The following is a 25719-nucleotide window of genomic DNA, read 5'->3' as shown; positions in this document are numbered from 1 at the left end:
CTTTTTGAAAATTTATCATAACGTTCACGTCGTACAATCACTGCGGACATTTTTAATTGTGTAAACAACTGAATGGTGTTCGCAGTATTGAAATAAAGCAATATATTAGCATATTTATCTCAGGCTACCATAAAATTGCGGCTAAATTGTCACTTTTAGCCACAGAAAGCAACGCAACATAATTAAATTTGTCATGGTTAAATTTTGTAAACTTAATTAAAGCAGTGGAGAGAAAAAAGAATTTTATATCAAAAATTAACAAAAATATATACGTCAACAACAAAACAAACTTGTGACCGCTGAATCATTTAAGCTAAAACGAGGTTAACCGCCATCACGCAAATATAACACCAAATTCATAAAAGCGAGCTTATTTACATATACATTAACGTCATAGAAAGGACTCGCACATCACAGAAGTCACAGAAACACATATATATTAATATAGCAGCGCTACATATAAACGGGCGCATTAATGATAACGACTTTTTATCACCGACGGCGTAATAAAAATTGCCAAAATAGCGCAACGCTGGAAGCAACTGAAACAGCATATACTGCAACAGCACCCACATAGGGCAGACCAACAGGCAGAACAGCAACAGCAACAACAACAACAACAGCAGCAGCAACAGCAACAGCAACCAAAACAGCAACAACAAGCGCAACAACAAAAGCTAAAATCGGAACAACAACAGGAAGTTGAAAAATTACAGGTGCAAAAATTTCAGCATCAAAAACCAATAGCTTCTACAACAACAGTAAACTCAACATTAACTGCAGCAACAAACTCAATACAATCTACAACAACAACAATCACGGCGACAACGGCGGCACGTATCTTCTCACGTTTCGATAGTGTTGAAGAGTTGCAACGAACCGGTCGAAGTGGCAGCACAGTTGGAATAACAACGGGTGTTGCAGGTTCTCCTGCCAGAGCTGGGAGTGTTTATGGTGGTGGCGGTGGTGGTGTCATAGTTGGAGCAAGAAATTTATTACATTCAAGACCGGTGACAGGACATAGTAGTAGAAGTGGCAGTATTGTAGGTATATCGGGTGCATCAAATACAGTAACTGGCGGTAGAGTAGCCACAAATGGAATCAGCCAACCGACGGCAACCGTAGCAAGTGCAACGGATGTCTATAGTTCGGGTGTACAACTTAATGAGTCAGGTGATGCAACAGCATATGGTATTGGTAGTGTTGGAGTCGGTGCGAATTTATCAGGTCCTGCAGGAAGCGGTAGTCCTTTACGCACAAGACTTTCCATAAGCACTGCGGCAACAGGTCTAAATGATTACACAGGTGTTGGCGGTGCTGGAGGTGGAATTATAGTTGGTGGAAATAGTGGTAACGTACCAGTTAGCGGTCCAAAGCGTCAAGGTAGCTTTTCGAATGTTTTTTCAAAATTAATGGATGGTATGCCCGCTGGCACAATGTTTTCAAAATTTAAGAGTACGAATACAGCATCATCATCGATGCAATGTGCTGCCGATACAAATCCCATTAGTCAATATTTCGAAATTGGCAAGCAAGTGGCATGTGCCGGACCAGAATTGATATGGAAGATACATGATGCCTATAGAAAAAGTGATGGAAAAGTAAGCATAATTAATGACTTTTAAAATATATTTTTGTTGAGTATGAGTAGCTTTCTTTTTTATTCGTTCGTTTTATGTTTACGGGTATGTTTGCGTCGTTATTTTGTTTGCCTTTCGTAGCGTCATATTGTGCCGCCATGTGCAATTATGCAGGAGCAATTCAATTGCTTTTGTGAGTCTGTACGCTCGACAAGCAGGAGGATATAATGTCTGGCTGCTTGGTTAATTTATTTGCTCCACGTTATTTTCAGATTTTTAATTTAACTTATAAAAAATTTATAAAGTAAATATAAAAAATAAAAATGATTGAAGGTGTGTTTCTCTACACGGGAGAAATATTATATATTAATCTTTTTAAAGTCTTAATTATTTTAAAATTAAAATTTTTCTTCAATAACATAAAGATGAACAAATTAAATCAAAGGATAATTAAGTTGGTTTCGCCAACAGTTGGATAATAATTATATAAATTGAATGTAGTTAGATTAAAGTTTCGGCTAAAATATGTAGATATGAATTGAAAATATTAATATACAGGGAAGATCCCATATATACGAGAAAAATTTCTCAGACTAAAACACGGAACTCAAATCTTTATACTCATATAAGTTGGATTACATATAATACATAAAATAGTGTATTATCGTCCAATAGTATTTGTGTACTCTCGACCCTTTATAGAACAAAGAATTATTTTATAATTAATAAAATAATTTGCAATATATTCATAGAGATGATATGATTACAAATAACAACAAATTGATAAAAAAAAAAAGATTAATCGAATCCGACCTTAACATATGTTTATTACATATAATGTAAATATTCCTTAGAAATACGCTTGGTTGTCTTATGTGTACAATCTTGTTCAATTTTTACGATTTCTTTAATAGCTTCAAGTAATAAATTTTTAGTACTTTTCTTTATAGACAGTTAAGTGAAGCTTTAAAATAAAAATTTTTCTTAAAAGCAGAAGTATCACTTACGATAATATTGTACTATCAATCTAAATAAGATGATAAGATAAATAAGATGAGCCCTTGATTATTGCAACAAGATCGTCAATTTAAAAGTCAGAGAGTTATAGAAACATTTTAGATTAATATCTAATGTAGTAGATCCTTATCAATTAAATTTAGTTTTTATAAAAAGACAGCTAAATGACTGATATAGGAATCCTATGGCTGTACAATAAATTTTTGAAGTAGTAAGTATCCGTAATACGGAATAAACTCATTAGCTAGTTTTTCAATATAGCTCACTAGTTAGTTAGTATTAGTTAATCTGTTTCAGAAATAATATCGAAGTACGGTGAAATGTACAGATTCTCTAAAATCTCCATGATAGCAGCATATTTCATTCTAAACTCCTCTATCCTTGCCCGGGCGCTTTCATGTATTATAAGTGGCATGTACATTTCTCGTATACCTAACCTTTGAAGTTCAGATATCGGTTCTTACATATTGTTGCTATCATTTCATTTCACATCGCTCGTTATATTCTCTTACCACCTTGCTGTACGAGTTTTATTCCCAATTTTGAATTAATAATTATTCCAACTTGTCAATACCAACAAATTCTTTACAATTGAAAAAGTCGTACGATATTTTGCAATTCATTTAATATCCCCAGCCTCTTATTAAAGCGTTTGAGGTAAGTACTATTATTAGGTTGTTTTTAGTTTAATTTTATTTAATGAGTTTGAAAAAAACTAAACATCGGTATGTTGTATTCTCCATACCCGAAAATTTTTCAGAATACTTCTCTTCCGAAGTCTTCATATGTTAATATCGATTTGATTATTATATTCAGTATATTTAGTTTATATATTCTTATAAGACTAATTTTTTGTATTTCCTCATGTGTCACTAATACAGTATCTTTCATTAACTTTTTAAATTATGTAAAATGCAGGGTGAAAACTTTTTCGAACTTCTGGTTTTCAGAGCTATATAGTCTAGGGTATCAAGATATAGCAATGGACTTAATTCATGTCCATTATATAGTTTTTCAACAGATAGTAGAATATATTTTATAGGAACAGTGTATAATTGTCGCTTCCAAAATAACTATATTAGCTAGAAAATACTTTAAAGAACAAAGAACGGAAGTCCTTTTTTTTGTTGGACTGTGTGCTATGGTTCATTTTTAGAATTTATGGTGCAAGTAATAACTAATAATGGAAGTAATAACCAAAACGAATATTTTCGTTAAAATATTCTGCATTTCGAGAACATAGCAAAACCATTGCAAAAGTAATTACGGAACATAAGTAACTCCAAAATCTAGCCAGATAAAGAAATTAATACACTAGGAAAATTATGAAAAAAAATTACAAAAATGACAAAAATTATTAGCTAAGACTTTAATTGTCATCAATTAATTTAAACTAAAAGACGATAGCTTCAGTTTTTTCTTTTTGATGTCACTATTTGCGAACTAATTGCTGGAAGGATCATTCTAACAAAGCCTTATATAAATTGATTTAACACTTTGAAGTACAATAAAATTACAAAAGATTATTCCATATTATTATGTTATCAATTATAAAATACAAATATATATTGAAATACAATGAAATCAATCAATTAATTCAAACAAAATTACTTATGTTTTATTTGTTTTCATTTTTCCCATTTATACATTAATGCATGAAGAACTTTATCAATAAAAGAATTAAAACAATTAATTAATTAATTTTTATTTATTTTAACATTTTCAGGAATGTTCAGTTTTTGTTTTCGAGAAAAAAATTGCAGAAAAATTACATAAACCGAGACGAAAGGAAACGGTGACTGAATTATTGAAAAGTTCAGTAAAAACAATGGAACGATTTCGACATCCTAAAGTATGGAAGAGAAGCAGAAACTTCATTAAAAAAAAAATATGCTTAAATTAATATTATTTTCATTTTATATTTTCATCCTTTTCATTTTGCCCCTTGCACAGATATTGCAAATTATGCACACAGTGGAGGAGTCTGCGGAAACATTGGCTTTTGCAGCGGAGCGAATCTATGCAAGTTTGGCCAATATTTTGGCGTTTCACGTAAGAACCAATTTTGTAATTTATTACTATTTTTGATTTTATAAAGTGTGAACAACTTTCTATATTAAAAAGTTATTATTTTCAACACCAAAATACTGGGTTTAGTAAGGATATTGTTAAAAGTGTTGTGCGAAACTTTTCAGATGTTGAAGTGTGAATTGCGAAAATATTAATTTATTTTTGTAAAGTAAGTACTAGTACTTTGAACAGTTTAAATCTTTTTGTGGTTTTTTAATTGTTGGATTTTAATTATATTTTGAATTTGCCTTTATTTATGGAATAACTTTTGCCAACAATGGTTAAACGTTATATTTAAAATAGTAATTTGTTGAATTTTATTTGGAGGAAAAATGCAAAAAGAAATTAATTCTATATAAAACCTTTTATATAAATAAATTACTGAGTGGATGAACTATTCTATATTTTATATGCTCTACACCGCTATATATAATTATAAATTCAATTCGTGAAATTATTGTTATGAATGTGGAAGATATATAGTTTTACCAGAATGGTTGCATATGCCACAAGCCACACAATACCTTCGAGTTTGACCTTGCTTAACAAATAAATTTTCGGACACCTAAGTTTGCGTTTTAGTGATATAAATTGACCACGATATAGAAGATGGTGGACTTGGTGGGAGAATGAAGGATGATGAAAAGGAACCACTAATACACCTTCTGCCACAATGTCCTGCTTTCGCAAGACATAGACTCTCCTACAAAGGGTCACACTTTTTCAATTCACTAAGAGAGCTAGATTCTATTTCCATAGCTCGTATCAATAGCTCTGTGGCCAGTATCAAATGGTTATAGGGACAGGTGTCAAATTCTTTAGGGTATCACAATGGATCTTATGATCTGAGTGAGTCTTCGGACGGTCCCAACAACCTCACCTAATCTAATCTACTACAATTCTCATTAATTTTAATAACAATTGTCTATTTAAGTAAAGAAGTCAGTACCAAGAAATTGATTTTAAATACTAATTTAATATTAAAGAATACAGTGGGACACATTTAAGCAGTCTGTTTTACCTTCAAGAGTAAACAATTAAAATAGTATTAATAAAAAGATAGAGAAATAAACAAAAGGATTAAAAGTATATATTTTAATTTAATTTCAATTGTAAACAGTATCAAGTATTTTTAATATCTTATATAGTAATCAAAAGATCCTTTACCAGACTAACTCTGCCGAATTTGAAGTTCAGAGTCAATGTTCATTAGCCCATAGCCGAACTTGACTTATTTGTTCGAACTTAGTGTTCCATTAATTTGCTGTTAAGTTCATTAAAAATTTACTTGCTGTTAGATAGAAATCAGAAACCAGCTGTAGGATAATGAAATTGATCGCATACAAGTAATACATACAATTCAAGTACAGCTTTGGGTAGTTGGTTAATGAACACTGACTCTGAGCTTCAAATTTGGCAGGTCACGAGTTTAATCTGAGTCTCAAAAAAATTATTTACGAATAATTAAAAACAAGAAATAATTCCAAGACTACTGATGATGGGTATTTGGTAATACTCGAAACAGTATAGTGAGCCAAAAATTTAACTAATTAAAATAATATAAAAGGAATTATTGTGGTAAAATAAAACTGATTAAAATGATTTTTTAGATGTGTTGCTTTTGCGTTGTATTGAATTTGTTAATACATAAATTAAATCGGTATAATATAAAGTTTATTACTTATATTATGTGATCTACATATACCGTTAAATAATATTTGTACTAATACCTATACTAATAGTTCTATTTTATTAAGGAATATTGTATTACAATTTAGTTACATTTTAAATATATTTTATCTACAAATTTATGTATATAACTTGCATATTCCCTGCTATTGAAGTAATATTCCATATATTTTAATAATATTCCATATTTTGCGAATGATATTTACGACACTGCTTTACATCGCATGCGATAAAATATTTAACAAGAATTAAAACGCATCTTACTGAACGTTTTATTTTATTAACATACAACAACAAATCTACGTTCAGTTTGATATTGTGCACTTGCATTTTAATCTAAAGTAAACATTAAAATAAAGTTATCCACAAAGCCATACCTTCAACAAGTTCAATAAAAACTTCAACCGAGAAGCATGCAAAACTTTTAAGAAACTTCTTAAAAATGCATAAAACTAGGAAAACATGGACTTAAGTGCTTTTGAGAGCAGCGTCTTTCTTGCAGTGTCGCCTGCACAGAGCGTATACCCTGTAGCATGTCCTGCCGCATCATCAATGAATTCTTTATTTACGTGCATATAAATTTATTTTTATTTCCTTGCCTGGTTCTCGCTATTTATTTCATTTTTTTTTTTCATTTTCATGGCACGTACAAATATATTTATAAATATTTTTACGTGTGTATATATTATAGCTGCAGCAATATATACATATAAATGAGTTGTTGTCATTGTGTAGATACTTTTATGCATATTTTAAGCAAGTCTGGAATAAAGTTTTAGCATTATTTAGTTTTTATTTTTGCTTGGAAACACCTTCAAGTATTTGCAAATACTTCCTTGAGACGACGGAATTGTATCAAATTAGCTTTGCTCTTGAAATTTTAACAGGAATTTTTTGTTTCACCTAACTAAGATTGACAGAGTAAAGTGCTTCATGTATTTCGGGGAAATTGATATACATAAACTACACTGCAATTTCTGGAAAACAAAAATAAGAGTAGGAAAATTGTTAAGTAAACTTAATACTTTTAAACTTATGCGCCAATAAAAAATTACTTACGAAAAGCAAAGTTGAACCCTAAAAGTTTGTGCTGTTGTTGCATTTTTGCGAAAAGGGATATTGATTTCCTGCAGCTGCTTGGCATAAAATTAATTTTCACGAAATGCCGGAATATTGAAGGAAGAAATATATTAAAAGCTTAGCGTTGATTTTGCGAATAACTTAATATAACATATGTTCAAATTTTCATGGGAATATTGGTTGGTTTTTGGTATTATTAGAGACTTTGCTAATTACACTTTCACACTCAATTAGTTTAACATATAAGATGAATTATGCTGTTTCTTGTTACTTTGAGATGTGAATAATAGCAATTACAAAAACAGCTACGTCAATATATGATAGATATATTTTTAATAGTATAGCAACACAAATTCAGAATAATATATATTATTGTTATTAACAGGATTAACGTTTAACACAATCAGCAAAACAAATCAATCATTCTTCCAAAAATACATTAGGTAAATAGCTTAATTATTGTTCAAGTGATTAGTTTCCATTCAAACAGTATTAAGTAATAAAATATATTAACTATTTTGATAAAAAGATACACGCAATTTAATTCAAAAAAACAACTTAATTAGTTGAGGTGGAATTCAATATAAAATTAATTAAAATAAATATTTCATAAAAAGGTTTTCTCGAACAATAGTGAACTACAACAACAAAAAATTAATTTTTTATATTATTTATACAGCTGTTTTGAGTATTGCCAAGTACCCATCATCAGTGGTCTTGGAAATAATTCTTATATTTAATTATTCGCAAATAATTATTTTTGAGACTGCAAGTACTAGGAATCGAACTCGGGCCCTGCCAAATAGACCCGAATTAAAATAAATATTTTAATTTGTGATTTCATGTAATGGAAAAATTGTATGAATCCAAACAATATTCTAATATTATGTTTAGACAGCCAAATTTAATTTCGTAAAAATTATATTAAGTTAATTTCATAATATCATAATGATATTAAGTTAATTGTCATACCGCCCCAAATTAAGGAAATCATATGTTTTTTGTTTACAAATCAAATATTAAAAATTACATGCTCGAAAAATAATATCGTGTTGAAAGTTTTGAGTTGCATGTTGAATTTTATTACAAATCGAAATCAAAAATAATATATAAGAATTTTTGTAGTATATCCTTTGAAAACTTATTCGATGGTGCGTGACAAAAAAAAATTTAAAAAATTTTTTTTAAATAAAACGGGAATATTTTGATTTCTTAGTAAAATTAAATACTGAATTTAAATAAAACATAAAAAATGAATATTCTTGGAACACATTTGGAAAAATTTTTTTTTGAAATTTAACAGTTAATATTAGTTCTTAAATATAAACAATCTTAATTATTTAAATCATATCTTAAAAGTTCAAACAATTATCTTTAAAATGTCATAAATCAAGTTTCTACCATTTAAATAACGTGAGACATGACCGTTTAAGAATGCGTCTATAATGCTAATTGGTAAAATCTCATAGGTTCATATCTCCTAGGAAAAAGAAATCAAAATTTTTTTCAGAGATACAGATCTTCTTGTTTTATAAAAAGAGCACATAAAAAAAATTGTAGCCTAATTGGAGATGATGAGGTCAACAAGGTGTCCGATTTGTAAAAGAATGACAAATATATAGCTCACATTACAGATAAATATTGATTATTTGTTCTAATATTTCTGATATTGACGATAGTTACTGTTGTTACTACTGTGACTTAGTTTCATATATTGCAAATACAATCATCAATGGTATATAAGAATATTTGTTTATTTTTTAAGTCCGTGTATAGTAGTTGGACTACAAGTACTAGACTTAGAAATTTAAACCTACCAAACTAGAAGCAATGACTTTATGTTTTGATCCAAGTTTCTTCGCTTAAGTTTTAAGTTTTTTATTACTTGTGTTTTGAACTTTAATACATTATAATGAAACTTAAGGAGCTGCGAATCGAAATCACATAAACAAAAAACAACAATTTCGAAAAGTTTGGGGCAGAAATCACTCTAACTAAACTACATTTAAGCGGAAAACCAAAACATTTGTAGGATCCTTTCGGAAGCTGTGTTTTACCTAAGGAATTAGTTCCAATCTTTGGCCAGCTGAAAAATCATTGAAGCCACTTTTCTTATCCATCTGACAGAGTTGATGGATAAGTATTTATACCTTTTGTTGTAGACCTCTTGGTTTGGGATATGAACACCGGATATGAATTTATTAATGTAACATAACGAGTCATTATTTATACTAAAGTGGGTTTTGGTAGACAATACCGCCACTTCAAATGAAAACCAATCTATGCTATGCTTTTGATTAAACACGAATAACATTATTAGAGAAATATCGGTAATTAATATAATAAGAAGTGTGTTTCTATCAAATTTTTAATTATTTATCTAAAATATATATTTTGAATTAGGTGTTTAATAAATAAATGCAATATTATTACCTAATATTGATAAATACTTAAGAATTTTAAGCAAATTAACACAACAATATAAGTTAAAAAAATATGTATTTATAATTGTATATAATATTTAATTTATATTTAATTTAATTTATAATTTTTAAAAATACTTATCTTAAATATTCATATATATAACAAATATTTTTCATTTATAACTTCAACAGGAAACGAGAGCAATTGACAATTTTGTCGTTCCACCCACAACGGGGACCAACCAAAATATACAGCTGCCCCCAACACCACAAAGACCAGCGCATGCAAAGGAATACCATTTTCTTGATATTGAATTAAAATATGGATTTCTACAGGTACGTGTTCTTCATATGCAAACGAGTATAAGCAAGGTATATAAATATATGATGATACATAAGAAAATGTGTGCATTTATGTTTATATACGGAATATAAATTTTTGTTGTGAATTTGTATTTGGAAAATTTTTTACATTTTTTTAAGACCCCAGTAAGTATCATTAGGTTTTATTATAATTTGACTCTAATGTATGCGTAAATGAGTTTAAGTATTAGTATATACACAATTTTATAGCATATGTGATATGCATATATAATGTAAATGATTTAATTCCGTGAAAGTCAAGCTTCTAACAATTGAAGACATACACGATTTTTGTTAAGAATAATCCATCTTATAGAACAAAATTTAGAACACGCATCAAATTTTTATGACCTGAATAGCTGAGTGTTTCGTTGTTTATGGTATTTTGGATTTAATTAAGCACTTTTAAATTGTCTACTAAATTCTAACACCAGTCGATGTTTTGAGAAAGATTTAAAAATAATTATTACAGTTTGGAAGAGTTTTTTGGCTGCACACAAAAAGATTATCTTAAAAGCACATTGGTGATAGTGTTTCTATTTATTTCAAAGATAAGAAAATAAATTAAATGGAAAGAATTTTATGTGTTAACCAAAAAATAATATTAATTGGGATCAAATCATAAATAAATAATAAAGGCATTTTTAAATAAATTCAATATATTTTTAATATGTTATGGTACACTTAGGAGTTAAAGAAATTTATATATATATGAATTGTATTAATTTAGTAGTATTAAAAATTTCAATTTAAAATAATTTTATATTATTTTTATCATCCATAATGTGTTGAATAACATATTAACTAAATTTCAGATTATATTAATTGACTATTGAAATACGTAGTAGCATAGTTCAGTTGTTGTATGGGCTCTAATATTTATTGGCAACAAATGTTAATATCTTTCTTAAGTAACTAAAGGATTTCTTTCACTTCAGCTATATCCAAAAAACCCTGAATGGTTTTTATGTCGATGTTTGGTCACTCTCATTCGTGATTCAATACTTTGAACCACTTGCTGTACTGTAAAAGTCGAGCTTTCTTCAAGAATGTGTAAGCCATATTTCTATGTCTTTTATGCATAGTCTGCATTTGATATATGACAGTTTTAACCGAACTTTATGCTTGTTCAAAAAGTGTTAACCAGTTATCTGCTGATTTTATTTTGTAAAGAAGAACTTGATGCAACTGGATGTTCACTCGTTAGACCATTTGTGCTTGGAATGGCTACTATAGTTCAATTTAGCTAGGCCTTTGAAGTGATTTTTACTGACACTCAGAATTGGCTTCGGGCCATGTGTTTGCCTTGAGATAGATTCTTTAGCAAATTTGTTCGCCACCTCATCGAGAACACTGTATGTAGATATCCAGTGTAAATTCACTTAAATTCCAGTATAGAGATCGATAGATATTTGATTCTCTGAGTTGTAGATTCTTGAGCACGAACCCTGTTTAGTATTGTAGCCATCTGTGCACGAGACAATGTCAACAATAATGGTATTGATACTGTTCTCTACCACCTTCTGTCTAATATTATGGTGATGTTTTTCCTGTTGTTCATGTATTTTAGAAGCATTTGGGTAAAAAACATCTTGAAGTCTTTAGAATGTTGTAATGTGGCCAACAAAAACATGTATCTTTTGTAATCACAACTTCTTTGTTTAGTATACCATTGTAATATAGCCTGTATGTGCTTATTGATGGTTTTCTCTGCACATTGTTGCCATTATAAATAAGTCTTATTTTATGGACTTTTACTTATATATAATAAGGTATAATAAAGTAAAGAAATAATAAAAAGATACATGTTACATAAATAGATAATTTAGTGATTATATATATATAATTGGAGGTGCAAAATTAACAGAAGGTGAAATAGAAAAAGAGTAGTAACGATAATAATAATATATAATAATATAAAATTGATTTTAAGTTACAAAATAAGTCACAAATCAAATTTTTATCAATATTACGAATTCTGATTGATTATCATAGGGACTTTTATTTCTTTGTGAATGTTGTTATTCTGATATAACATGTGATTTCCCTTAACATATATAAGTAAATTCTTTGCAGAATTTTTATATTTGATGCACTTACATTATTACACAATTGAAGACCATATCCCCAAACTGCTTAATGATGTTCTTATATAAAAGAACATCTTACTCTATGCTGAAACAGATTGTTAATTGAAAAGCTAGTACAGCTGAATATCTTGAAGTTAAATTTAGACTTGTCTTGTTTATATGTGTTTTTGTCATGTTAATCTCCTAACTAAAACTAAGCAAACGTTGTTTTGAACCACCTAAAACTTTTCCATGACAACAGAGCATTATTGTGTCGTAAGGAAAAGTCCAAATGGCAACAAAATTAATAGAAATGTCGCATATAAATAAAAAATATAAAATGAAACCACGGATGATATGTTGCAAAACATCATATTTATAGTTGCTACTTTTTATAGTTAGAATTCTTAGAATTTGTATTTATCTACGAGTATGTATTAGTAACAAATAACTGCATCAAATTTTCTTTCAAACAGCTTTTTTATTTTTTAATAATAATGACAATAAAAAATTATTTTTTAAAATAAATGTCTATATATAAAAGCATTAATGTGGAATTCTACTTTCTACAAAGCCAAAACAAAAATATTTATTTCTAAGTAATAGCTACACCCCCATAAATTGAAGTTTCTAATGGTAACTAGTACTTTACCATTTCCACATCAAAATAATCTAAGAGCAGTACATTCTTTCTTTATTACTTATATATAATTCTTTCCCACACAAAAAAAACATATAAAACAAATGTAATGATATTATACATATTTCAACTAAAATTAATGTTAGCATTCATTATTACCACTCATTACGAATAATAAACATTAATAATATAAAGCAAAATGTCTCCATTCTTAACTAATTGAAATGTTATCCCTCTGTACTATGTAACCAATTGTATAAATGCTAAATTTAACTATATTTATTTCACGCTTATACTTCAATGTATTTTTAGTTAGTCGAGGCTTTATCCTATTTACACTATTCTGGTCACGTAATTCATCGCAATGTGTGTCCATCATCAATTTTAGTAACCAAGCGAGGTACCTGGAAACTAGCTGGTCTGGAATTTATTGGTAAGTATATCTGAATAGAACAATTGTTCCGAAAACAGATACAAGTGTTACAAAAAAAACAATTCCATCTTTAAGTAACTAAAACAACTGAAGAAAAGCAACACCACAGGAAAAACTTTTTAAACTTGAAATTTTATGAAGTAAATAGCAAAATATCTTCGGGAAATGTTAAAGATATTGTAATTATATTAATAATTTTAAATACGAACCCAATAAATAGTTTTATAATTGCTTTGCTTAAGGAAATATTTTGAAGTTGATTAAATTAAATTTATATTATATTTTCTTATTTTTTGTTATAGAAAGAATGAATGAGACTGATTTAAATGATTCGATACCTTGTCAACCATGGAGTAGCAGAGTTTCAAAAATGGCACAACCAAACTTAGATTTTATGGGTAAGTTGTGGAATGAAATTAATATTTGTCTAAAAAATTTTTAAGTTTCAATTAATACTTATAATACCAATAATAATAAAAGTCATTATTACACAAAAAATTATTATTTCAAAAATTTACGTATAACAATATTGCAATTAATTAAATTAAGTAGCTTCGATAATCTTGAATCATTTTAGAAGCACTCAATAGTAAATATTAGTGGTTATGACCTTTACTATTTTTTATCATTTGTCATTACTGACCATTAACATTACCATTACCGAAGTGAATAATAGTTCTACTAATTGGATTGAGAATAACGTTAATTTAGCAAAATGACTAGATAAACTACATAAAACCTTTAATTTGCTGTTGGTTGTGCTTTATTCCAAACTACATCACGTTAACTATTGTTATGATATTTGTCATGCACTTAAGAGTCATAACCTCACAAGTGCACTTGATGCAAATAGAAATTAAAATAAGAAGATAATCATAATTATTAAATATAATATAATCTAATGCAATCGCACGTGGAAGAGAAAGACCGTCGTAAATATTCTTTTGACTCTTTTTTTGGAATTGCATTTCTGCAAAACTAATTTTATTTTATTTATTAATAATTACATATAATATTTAATTAATGTGTAGCAATTAATTTATTCTAAAAAGGTTCGAACAGCAATGAAGAAACAATAACAAAAATTTGATTAATTTATTGCAATTTGGCTGAACACACAACACTGTTTCAAGTATTGCCAAGTATTTACCATCAGTGATCTTAGAAAATATTCGAATTTTTATTTAATTAGTTTATAGGTCCGTATATTATATGTTGGTCTGCTAGTGCAGGCTTAGAATTCATGCCTATCAAATTAGAAAAGACTGCAGAAAAAAAAAAAAAACTTTAAAAATTTAAAGTCCAACAAATTATTCACAGAGTTAAACTATGGTAAATAAAAAATTCCTTTGAATTATATTTCCTAAAAATCACTGATGATGGGTTCTTGACAATGCTCGCAACAGCATTGTATGGTCAGCATAATTGCTATAAATTAATGAAATTTTTGTTGTTGCTTCTTCATCACATTTCGAACATTTCTAGTTTCTTTTCGTCAAAAGACACGTCACATTTGACAAAAAAAAATTATTTCAATTTATCCTTTTTTTTTATTTAAAGTATTAATGTCAATACAAATTGGTTTTTTTTCCATGGTTTTATATTGCTTTTTCCTCAATTAGAAATTGTTTTAAAATATCTCCTTTTTAATTAATTGAGCAAGAATTAAATTTCTTTAGTGTATATTTTAGAGCAGCATACTATTCATATATTTGTCCTATATATCCTTCCGTCGTATTATATTTCGATATTTGTTTAATACCACATTCTTATTATAAAGAAATTATTAGTTCTTTTATTATTAGTTCTTATCCCCTAAATTTGTAGAGTTTATTAATTTGTGTGTACTCCTATGAAACAAATATTCGTTTACTGAATATGACAGTAACTAAGCTTATTACATGGGTTTAGCTTAATCGATACGTGCAATGTAACCTATATGGAGTTTCAAGTCAAAAATTTAATATACTTTTATTTTATTCACCACAATATTAATGTTATAATATATTTAACTCAATAAAACAAAAACTTCAAAATTCATAAGTAATGCATTTTAGTATATCTTATAAATCTAGTATTATATTAAATAAGTTTTCTCATTTCTAACAAATAAAACACACATTTATATTAAATTACTTAAATAATGTTATTAAATTTATTTATTTCACAATGTAGCACCAGAAACACAAATAACCTCAAAATGCAGTTTACTGAGTGATATGTTCTCCTTGGGTTTGGTTATTTGTGCTGTTTTCAATAATGGACGACCAATTATACAAGCTGGAAATTCAGCATCCAATTATATGAAACAACTAGAAACGGTAAGTTTCTAAAATATTTAAACATTTAATAGATAATATAGTAAGATATGTGACTTGTGTTAAACTAATGCCAATTTGAACAAGTTTTATGAGTAATAATGCGGTAGATGAACATAAGTATTTCAGTCTTTTTAACCACAATCATGTTTGCATCAACATTTTAAATACAGTGAGATAATATTTTAAATGTTTAAAGTTTTGGTAGTTTTTTTTTATTGTTTTAAATTTAAATAAAAGTTCGTAGAAATTACTTAGATTTCAAAAATAATTTCTTCCAAATCATCAAAATGTAACAAGTTTTGGAATCACTCATTTTCTTCATATTGCATTAAGGCTTATTCCATATTATTTAATAATCCAAATAAACTTAAAAAAAAAATTAATAAGTATAAAACATTAAAAACATCATATACTCTTATCTGGATTTATCACTAGAGTAAACTGTCATGTAAAACTAATAACAATGGTTTTAAGTAGAGAAATAATTAAATTAAGCTGTTGATGTCTTTTAAAATCAATTACAGTGGATTTAATATGAACTCATGAATTTTGTTAAATTAATTTTTAGTAAATACTGTCACTAAACAAGAATAAAACGATTTAATATAAATGACATCCTCTTTATTTTTTCTTCTTTTATCTTTATATATATGCTATTGCCTATCGTGCCATCATCATGCACCCACCATGACAACCACAAAAATGTGTTTTAAATAAAAATTTCAACATTAATAACGACGGCTACAAAAACCGTAAACCAAAAACCAATGCATGCAGTTGGATGAATCCGTACAGAAAATGCTACCAAGAGTGCCAGTGCCATTGCAAGAAGCGACTTCACGTTTAGTCAGTCGTGATCCCACCGCAAGACCGCCAGCGCAACTATTACAATTGATTAAGTACTTTGTGTAAGTAATTTTCTAATAGCAAATAACAAGAGTAAAAGCAAAACCAACAACAATAAGATATAATACAAGCAACAGACAACAGACAATAGAATCAACAGCAACATCAACAACAACAGCAACAGCAACAGCAACAACACTTACATTAACAATGAAAACCGCAATGGCAATGGCAAATGTCTGAGATAAGATAAAATTGCAAAAACCTAAAATGTTAGTACGTTTCCTTTGGCTTTTAAGATTCAACACGTTGCACGCAGGTGTCAAAGGGAATGATGTAGCACGTCAGAGGCGTCATGCCTGCCTAATCGGTATAACGTGATAATAGCCGTAAAGGAAAACTTTCAATTCAACTTTAATATATTAGTTTGCAATATGGATAGAAAGCACTAAGCACTAAAACGATTGAGCATATCGCAGCATGACCCAATTCCTTGTATCAATTTGCCTTAACCGACGTTGTCGTTATAAATTGGTTCTTACGCTATACGCTATACGTCATACGACATGGCCTTTGCTTTGTATTTAACGATTTACATTTTCTATATTTTTGTTGGCTGGTTAAGTTGAAGTTAAGGTTTTATTGACAAACAATTTTTTGTTCTGTTGAACTGAATTTCATATGCCATCTTTTTGTTTATTTATTTTCACATTTTTTTTTCCTTCACAGTTACGGTTTAGGACTACAGGCGAATCCTTTCAATCCTTAACGCACTTAAGCGTTGTTTATCTTGCGTTGACTTTAAATAGTGTTTGCTTAGCTAACAACAACGATAACAATAACAAAATTCAAAGTTGGATTTACTGTTAGTAAAGTACGATCAGACAGTCGACATTACTTGAAACTCGGCACAGATATCCTAACATTGAAATATAAAAATAAGGATGCACTACACACGCACCCACACCCGCACTCGCATCCCGCACCCGCACCCGCACAATAGTACAAGAAAATGTAAAGGAAGTAAATATTTACGCTTTCCATCTTGTGGAAGATTAAACTCACTTTGGATATAATTTAAATGTTGTCAACATTTTACTTTGCTCTTGAAATAGGATATTCTACGTTTACGTAAAGGTTAAGTATATTGTCCTAGAGGTTTGTGTAGGATTTCATTTTAGAATGACACTGTAGACGCGCAATGGGAAATTATTGCAATGCAGAAAATAGAGAAACAATTTGCAAAATTTAATAAAAAATGTATTAACTTCTGTTACTGCACAATTTACAATATAAAAGCATTTTGCATGCAATATTATTTTGCTGAAAAACGATTTGATTAATTTGATTTGATGTTACAACACTCAGAAATCTAATCAAGATTTTTATAAAACGTATTTTCCTTATTTTTTGCAACTGGAAAATATGTGTCTATATTTATTAAAAATAAAATTGTATTCTTTGTTGCATTGTTGGCAAATGAAAAAATATACAATACAGTTTTAGTGTACTTCGTTGGCAATACATGCCATCCTTTTGTTGATTTTAATTTAGAAAAATTTAGAGTTCTATAAATCTATATAGGTATTGTATCTATATATATATATATTGTTATTGTATCTATATCAAAAAAAAAATGTTTGTATTAGTTATAAATAAATTCTAAATGCAATATAGACGATAGAATAAAGAGGATGACGTAGGTATAGTTTTAGTAATATTAATTTAGGTTGAATCGTGATTCTGAGGAGAGTCGAAATATAGGATATAATAAAAATATTAAACGTTGAACTATTTAACAAAAAGGGACCCATTGCCATATTAAAAAATATAAATAAAATCTAAATGGATAAGTTAGAAATAAAAAACAGATGCTTCACAGATAGTCCGCGTGATGGTTAAAAATTGTCCGCCTTGTAGTTTATCCACTGAGAGTTCACTTATTAGAAAATAAGTACAAAATCAATTTCAAGTAATTATACACCTATAATATAGAGTATATAATGTACCTAAGCACTTATTAAATTAATTATATGAATAAAGCATACAAAACTAATCATATAGTTAATTATTCTTAAACTTTGTCATTCCTACTAAAAACAAAAATAGCATAGTGGTCCTTGGTCAAAAAATAAAAGGTTGCGAACATCACCTAACATACGTAGGATATTAAAATAATTGGTGTTGTCTATTGTCCACGATTAGCTAAAGTTCTGCTAAATCATAAGAATGTACTACAATATTTTGATGTAGTTAGTAATACAAACACAACAAGAAAATTGCAATAATGGCATTATTTTATAGTAAAATAAATTGTTGCAAGTTAAACATATTTATTTGCTTAAATTCTTTTTAAAAATCATGAGTTGACAAGTCTTTCAAGATTAAAATTTCGAGTTATTATTGGCACTCAGAAATTCAAGTTCAAAAAACTCAAATTTAGATAAAGGATTAAAAATTAATTACTACAAATTAGTATTACTAATATTAATGGAATGTATCAATATAAAAACAGCTTTTATCAAAAATGTAAACACTTGTCATAAATTAATAGAGATTTTTTAAAAATTACTTCATTAGTTATTTTTCAGTTAATCAGATTCAACCATTATATGAAAAAAAGAATATTGATAGTCCTAAAAGAATGTTTAGTATGTATTTTTAATATATTCAGTAGAATTCGGATATGCGGTAGACTCCAGCATATTCGGGGAAAAGTAATATTAAGGATTTACATCCACAGTCCGAATGGATTATGGATACACAAAAAGTTTTGTATAATTTTTTGTATATAGGCATATTTATTTTTACAACATAGACTAATGAAAAACTAAACAACAATCAATTCCTCATTAAATTATTCCGTAAATTTACTGATACGTTCATATGATGTGATGAAATCTATATGCACGTAAAGACGAATATAACACACATGCCCCAAATGAGATCCATTTCCACTAGATTATCATGTAAGCATTTCCTAACATGTGATCTACATTAGTGAACCAGCAGTCTATCCAGACTGCAAGTCACATAACGTCTGTAATATAATAAAATATATATAATATTTTGACTTTTGTAATTTTGTCGGAAGTTTTGTGAGTATTGTGGAGATCACAATGGACAATAGATGTTCGCAAGTGGAGTAACATTTGCACGCTCACTTTCAACTTAACCTACCTATGCATTGTTGTAGAATGCTATGGTTTTTATTTCATCATATATTACCACATGTTTTACAAATTAATCAATATGATTCAGAGGCATTTATTGCCCATTGTGATGCCCTCAAAGATTTTGCTGGGAAAAACGAGCTGTAACCTTTGTTATTTTCGTGTACTAACCTTGTTAAATTATTTAAACCACTTGGTTTTCCAGATGATGTTTAGAAGATTCTATAAGTCTGCTTTCGTTATCTCTTACAGGCCAGTGAAGAAGCGAACCCCAAGACATTAAAGTGGCCTTCTCTGCAGTCCTGAACAGAGACACAGAAAACGATTGATGTTAACAAAATCTTTTCCTCATAAAAGACACCATTTAAATTAGATAGGATTTTTTCATTTTTCACCGTTACTTAATGTTAGATAGAAATTTATTACCTTATCCGCTTTTTTTTTGTATCTAATCCATAATTTTATCAAGTTTTTCGACTTATCTAGCACAAGCCCATATGCATTCAACGATGCTGCAGGTTAGACCGTAATCAACATAAAGTAGTATACGTCTTTGTCTTCCAATTTTTTTTTTTAAAATGCTACCATCATGTATTATTTTTCACTGGAAGTCAATAGTTTAGTCAGATCAAAAAAAAACATTGTAATATACTGTAGATGAAATTCGAAGACTAGTAGCTAATCTATACAAACTAGAAAATTAGACTTTCAAATTTCATTTCATTTAAGTTAGCTGCGAGTAACTCTTCAGCATTACTATTTCTATGGATATTTTCATAATTTTGATTTTTCTCCTTTGTTAATCCATCCTCAAAAAAGGCTTTTACTATATAATTTAATCTACAATAATAGTAATTATTTTCCTAAAATCTTTATTACTATAATAATAAGAAAAATAATAGTAAATATATTGAAATTAGTTGGACTGCTACCATAAAACTAAAAGTGAAATAACAAAATATGCTTATAAAAATGAATAATTCACTTTGTTGTGAAATAATCCTTATTATATTTTTCATGAAATAAAGCGTGAGTACTCAATTTATAAGGAAAATTAAAGTTTAACTATAATTGAATTTAATTGCGCTGAAATGTGTTGCTCGGGAAAGGATTATAAATTGCTGCAACTGCTGTTGTCTGTTGGTTGTGCTTGGTTAGATTGTCATTATAAATTTTATTTTCTGCAAAAAATAAGATTAACTATGGAAGCATTTGCCTGTGCCAGAACAATTAATAATTTGTCTTTTGTTTGACTCTGCTAGAGATCCAGCCGTAAATGCATTAAAGTTCCTGGACGTGGTAAATATGAAGGATACTACACAAAAATCACACTTCTATAAAAATACGTTGATGGAAGCCATGCCGCTCATACCGAGAGTAAGTAAAATTGAAACCTGCCTTTGTTGATTCATAGTTTTTTGTAAATTTTGTACGCCGTTTGTATTTTACGACCAAATAATTTAAAGAAAAAATAATTTAAAAAAAAAATATTATTTTTTAAGTCCATCTATAGTAATGCTAAGGTAAAGTGCGCAATGTGACAGCCATGAACAGTTGGGATTTCCTTTCATAATATTTTTTTGCAATTTCCTCTTAATTCGCCGTTTTTTCCCAGCTTTTTAAATATTAACAATTTTTTTTTGTTTTTGGCGGGAATATTAAATATTAAAAATCACATCTATTCTGTAGAAATTATGGTGGCAGAATGTGTGGCCAATGTTACAAGCGGAAATTAGCAATGGTGAAGTGCTTGCAGCTGTCTTACAACCTGTCATCACTTTAATACAGGAGGCAACACCCACGGAATATGAAAATGTTATGGCTTCAACACTGAAGTAAGTTTATAAAACTTATATAATATATATATAGTTAAGATTATATTTTCAAGTTGTGTTTTTTTATTGATTTTTGCTTTTAAAGATAATTTATATTTTAAATGGATGTTTTTTTTTATTATTAGCAAACATAACCGCCCCTCTAAGTTAGCCATTTTAGCTCAGTTATCTTTATTTTGAACTACATTTATTGGCAATGAGTTGTGGTAATATTTGCATGAGTATATTTCATTAATCATTTAATGCATAAAGTAATGGGAAAAAATAAACACTTAAATTTATTTTTAAAAATACTTCAATCTTAATTTTTTCTTCATACAAGAAGTAAAAACTTTTAAATACATATTTTCATATTACATAGAATATTTTACTTGAGTGTAAAAATGAAAAACTTTACCGTGCGTTGTGCATTATTGCATGAGCAGTTCAAATATTTACACGTAGGAACGTTAGTTCAAACAAAGTTTAAGGACTGCATTACACCCGGTAAACTTAGATTCCAAAGGTGTATGATGCAGTTATTTATCTTCCCCGCTGACATTAAGGGAAATAAAGAAACCAACTTCAAAGTGAGGTAAAAACTGTGCAAGTATAAGTGCAACACATGACAGTACAGAATTTAACATTCATTTGTTCTTTCTTATTGTTTCATTTCCGTTTTGATCAATTCCATGATAGTCTTCGCAGCATCCATTTCCTACTACTTTTTGTATTACGTAAGGACAAAATATTTACCTGTCAGCGTTTAAAAAAGTCAAACGGACTTAGGGTTTTATTTCTAATACCTTTTTCATACCATATATCTCTTATTGATGTAATAAAAGTTTTTATTACAAAGTAAAAGCTCTACAATCTTAAAGTTGTTATTACTTCTTTTTAAAGTTAATCCTGTTTAAATACTTTTTTAATTTTATATATACATTTCTGCGTTAACTTGTTAAGGTCACATCTAACTTTTTTATATTATGAAACACCTTTAAAAACCCTTCTCAGGCATTAACCGATGATTAAATGGTAATAATCACCAATCTTTAAGCACAAATAAACAATGTTAATTTATAGCTAACAGCTATAAGATAGTACATAAATCAAGTTTAGTATTACGTATTAAGCTGAATGATGCACATCAAATTAACACGTGTAGACCGTAGGGACGCTAGGGGTACTAGCTAAAAACCTGTTTATTAGCGTAGTAGCTAGCCCTATTACGGGTTGCGTGTAAGCAAGTTCTCTGTAAGCAAGCTTTCTGTGAGCAAGTTCTCCGTAACCAATTTTCATAGTTCTATTGTTTAAATATTATCACGAGATAATTTTGGTTTCCATATAATTAGTAGAAGATTTTCGGGTCATTTTCAAATCTAAAAATTGTAATAAATTCCTATTGAACTATTTTATTCAGTGTACCTAACGGCTATACTGGAAAGACTTTGACAAAATGTTTGCATAAACTTACAATTTTTTATTAATACACAAATCTTCGTTTGCAAATTAAATTTATATAATATATATTTACATTTGAATATAAACGCCCAGTCATGTTATTATGTTATACCAAAGCATAGCATCGGTGTCATTGTTATGGCTGGACATATACATAACACTTCATCCAAAGATTACTTTACTATAGTTTTGTTAACAGTAGCATATTTATCCTATAGCCATGAATATTATGGATTGCGGCCATTGGCGTAAACCTGAACCGTAGTGAGCCTTGCAAACCCTTAATAGTTATTCAAGAGAATTAACTTGTATATAACTAAATATTTTTTAAAGAATAAAATATTTCTTTTTTTTTTCTTGTTAGTACTAATTAGTGTACTTAATAATTTTCGAAAACTAGATTTTAAAAACTATCTAAACTTCTGCTTCATGATATTTAGTTTGAAACAATTAAGTTTTAGCTATAAAACCTGGAATATGGACTTGTTTCATTTTAAATGATTTTTGTTCTTTTTAATTAATTAGAGTCATCTTCAGCTCACCAAAGTCCATACAGGCAACGGTGACTTTACTTGAAAATTTACATTTAATTATGGAAAAGACACAACCGGAGGATGTCACTACAGATATTATACCAATGTTATTTTTTGCATTTGAAAGCTCAACAATACAAGTACAGGTGAGTACTTCTATTATAATTAAGTTTGATTGTTGTTGAGGTTACTGTTGTTGTTGCTGTTGTTGTTATTGCAGCTGTTAGCAATTTGTTAAATGTACAGGCAATGTAAGTTTCCTGTTAAGTATGTATTATTTGCCCATCAGCATATTTACAAATACATTGACATGGAAAATTTATTCCCAAAGTGGGTTTTTCGAAAAGTTTTCTATTTGCAACATCAGCAATTTTTATGCTTAAATAAATAAAAATAGAAAAAGTAAAGACTTAAAACTTTTAAAATCGTCAATGGTATGGAAAAATTTGTTCTACCAAAAGAAGAAAATTTTTCGAAAGCATTTGAGATTTTTATTATTTCATTTGATTGATTTTGAAGGCAATGAGAATTGAATTAAGTAGGTATTAATATACAATAAAATTTATAGATATATATAAAATGTGAGAATATAACTTAATTGAATTTAAATTTTGTTAATTCAAGTTTTAGTTTGGAGTGGGAAGCTATATATATATAGAGCGTTTTTAGCTTATACTACTCAAGTACAAGAAACGATTTCTGTGCGTAAAAAAAAACGTAGAAAAAATAGTGAGTTTTCGCTAATAACTAAAACAGAGGATATTAATAAATTTTCCTGAAAAACTCCTGTCATAAAATCTTTAAGGACTCAGAAATTACTATTTCATTTAGCTTAACTCGTATGTCCTTTAATGTCTCTAAATTTGATACATAATGTGTTTTCTGCCTAAATAGTTTTGGATATTTTGGTGGTTAAAAAAAAAATTTTTTTTAGTCTTTATCATTTTCGTACATAGTTTCATGTATCTCAAAACAATAGCTTATTAACGTGCTAATATTTTTTTGCGGAAGACTTTTTTATCTTACCTTCAACATTTTCCTATAATCAGCTACTCATTGCCTTTTGGACACAAACAGCGTAAATTCGCTTAAGTCTTTTAGTATTTATGCCTAAATTTGTGCATTATTGTCACAAAAAGTAGTGGATAGAATCAAATTGCGATTACAATTAACTGGTACGCGGTAAATAGAAAATGGGTTTGTAAAAATTTTTTACAAAAAAATAATTGAAGAAAACTCGATTGATTTCATATTTATGCAAAAATCGTAGCTGTTTTGAAAATATAAACCTAAAGCAATTTTTGCAGTTTTCATTGCTTGGGACATGTCAATTTTGAAGTTTCAGATTAGTTTTAAAACTAAAATCTTAAAATTGTGTATACCAAAAGATAGAAAATAGAGAAATATGATCCATTCCATATACAGTTGAAATATTTACCCAGAAAACCTTTATTTATAGTTTTACAAATATATTCGTATACCAAAACTCAATTCCTACACTATTTAAATAGTGTGATAAGTATAAAAAAAATAATAAGTACTCTAAGATTTCTTTTAGGGATATTCATAAGTTTTAGTTAACTACTTCACAATTTTTTTGAAAAAAAAAGTATCTTTTTTAATTTTGCCAATGAAAAGAAAGACTTTTAAAAAATGTTGCTCTACTAAGCTATATGTTATTTCACTTATATATTTAATAATTTGGTTTAATAATATATACGTTGAAGTTTACGTATATATTAATTCCATTTAAATGGCCTGTATCTTCAGAAATGACTTGATTTGGTCTTAAACAAAAACCTTTTGGTCTAGTATGATATAATAAAAATTTTTAATATTCAGCTGTTTGCATTCTTGATTTAGTTTTAGAAAAGCCACTAGAAAAGGACTAGAAGATCTATAAAATGAACTTCAGTGTTTTCATGGTCACGTATAAAATCATCATGCACTCATTTATCATCATACTCATACGCATTTACAATATAATGGTACAACATACATAAATGATACATCAGTAGAACAACAGAAGCAACCGATTAGATATTGGTTGTTATAGAATCATGTATTGGTGGTTACGTTTTTTGATTATCACATTTACTAATCTCAGAATTTTAAAAAAAAATAATATTATTTTGAGAGCTGTATTATTCATGTATAAAATCACATTAAGATTTATCTTTACATGATATGTTATTTATCTTATATCT

The 25719-nt window shown here is 28.3% G+C and overlaps 1 protein-coding gene across 1 annotated transcript in view; it reads left to right on the top strand.

The window, feature by feature from the left end:
• Window positions 1-1421: 1421 nt before the first annotated feature.
• LOC119679907 (SCY1-like protein 2) overlaps window positions 1422-25719 on the top strand; it is a 38430-nt gene continuing 14132 nt past the window's right edge. Inside the window, exons 1-11 of the mRNA XM_038092500.1 lie at window positions 1422-1601; window positions 4324-4449; window positions 4551-4649; window positions 10052-10195; window positions 13244-13364; window positions 13667-13762; window positions 15540-15685; window positions 16463-16593; window positions 20967-21081; window positions 21394-21539; window positions 23505-23658. Coding sequence (XP_037948428.1) covers window positions 1422-1601; window positions 4324-4449; window positions 4551-4649; window positions 10052-10195; window positions 13244-13364; window positions 13667-13762; window positions 15540-15685; window positions 16463-16593; window positions 20967-21081; window positions 21394-21539; window positions 23505-23658 — 1458 coding nt within the window. The remainder of the gene's footprint in view (window positions 1602-4323; window positions 4450-4550; window positions 4650-10051; window positions 10196-13243; window positions 13365-13666; window positions 13763-15539; window positions 15686-16462; window positions 16594-20966; window positions 21082-21393; window positions 21540-23504; window positions 23659-25719) is intronic.

This window comes from Teleopsis dalmanni, chromosome 1 (genome assembly GCF_002237135.1).
Source record: "Teleopsis dalmanni isolate 2A chromosome 1, ASM223713v2, whole genome shotgun sequence".
Lineage (NCBI taxonomy): Eukaryota > Metazoa > Arthropoda > Insecta > Diptera > Diopsidae > Teleopsis > Teleopsis dalmanni.
The sequence above is the reverse complement of the archived record's forward strand: the minus strand, read 5'-3'. Positions and strand labels throughout refer to the sequence as shown.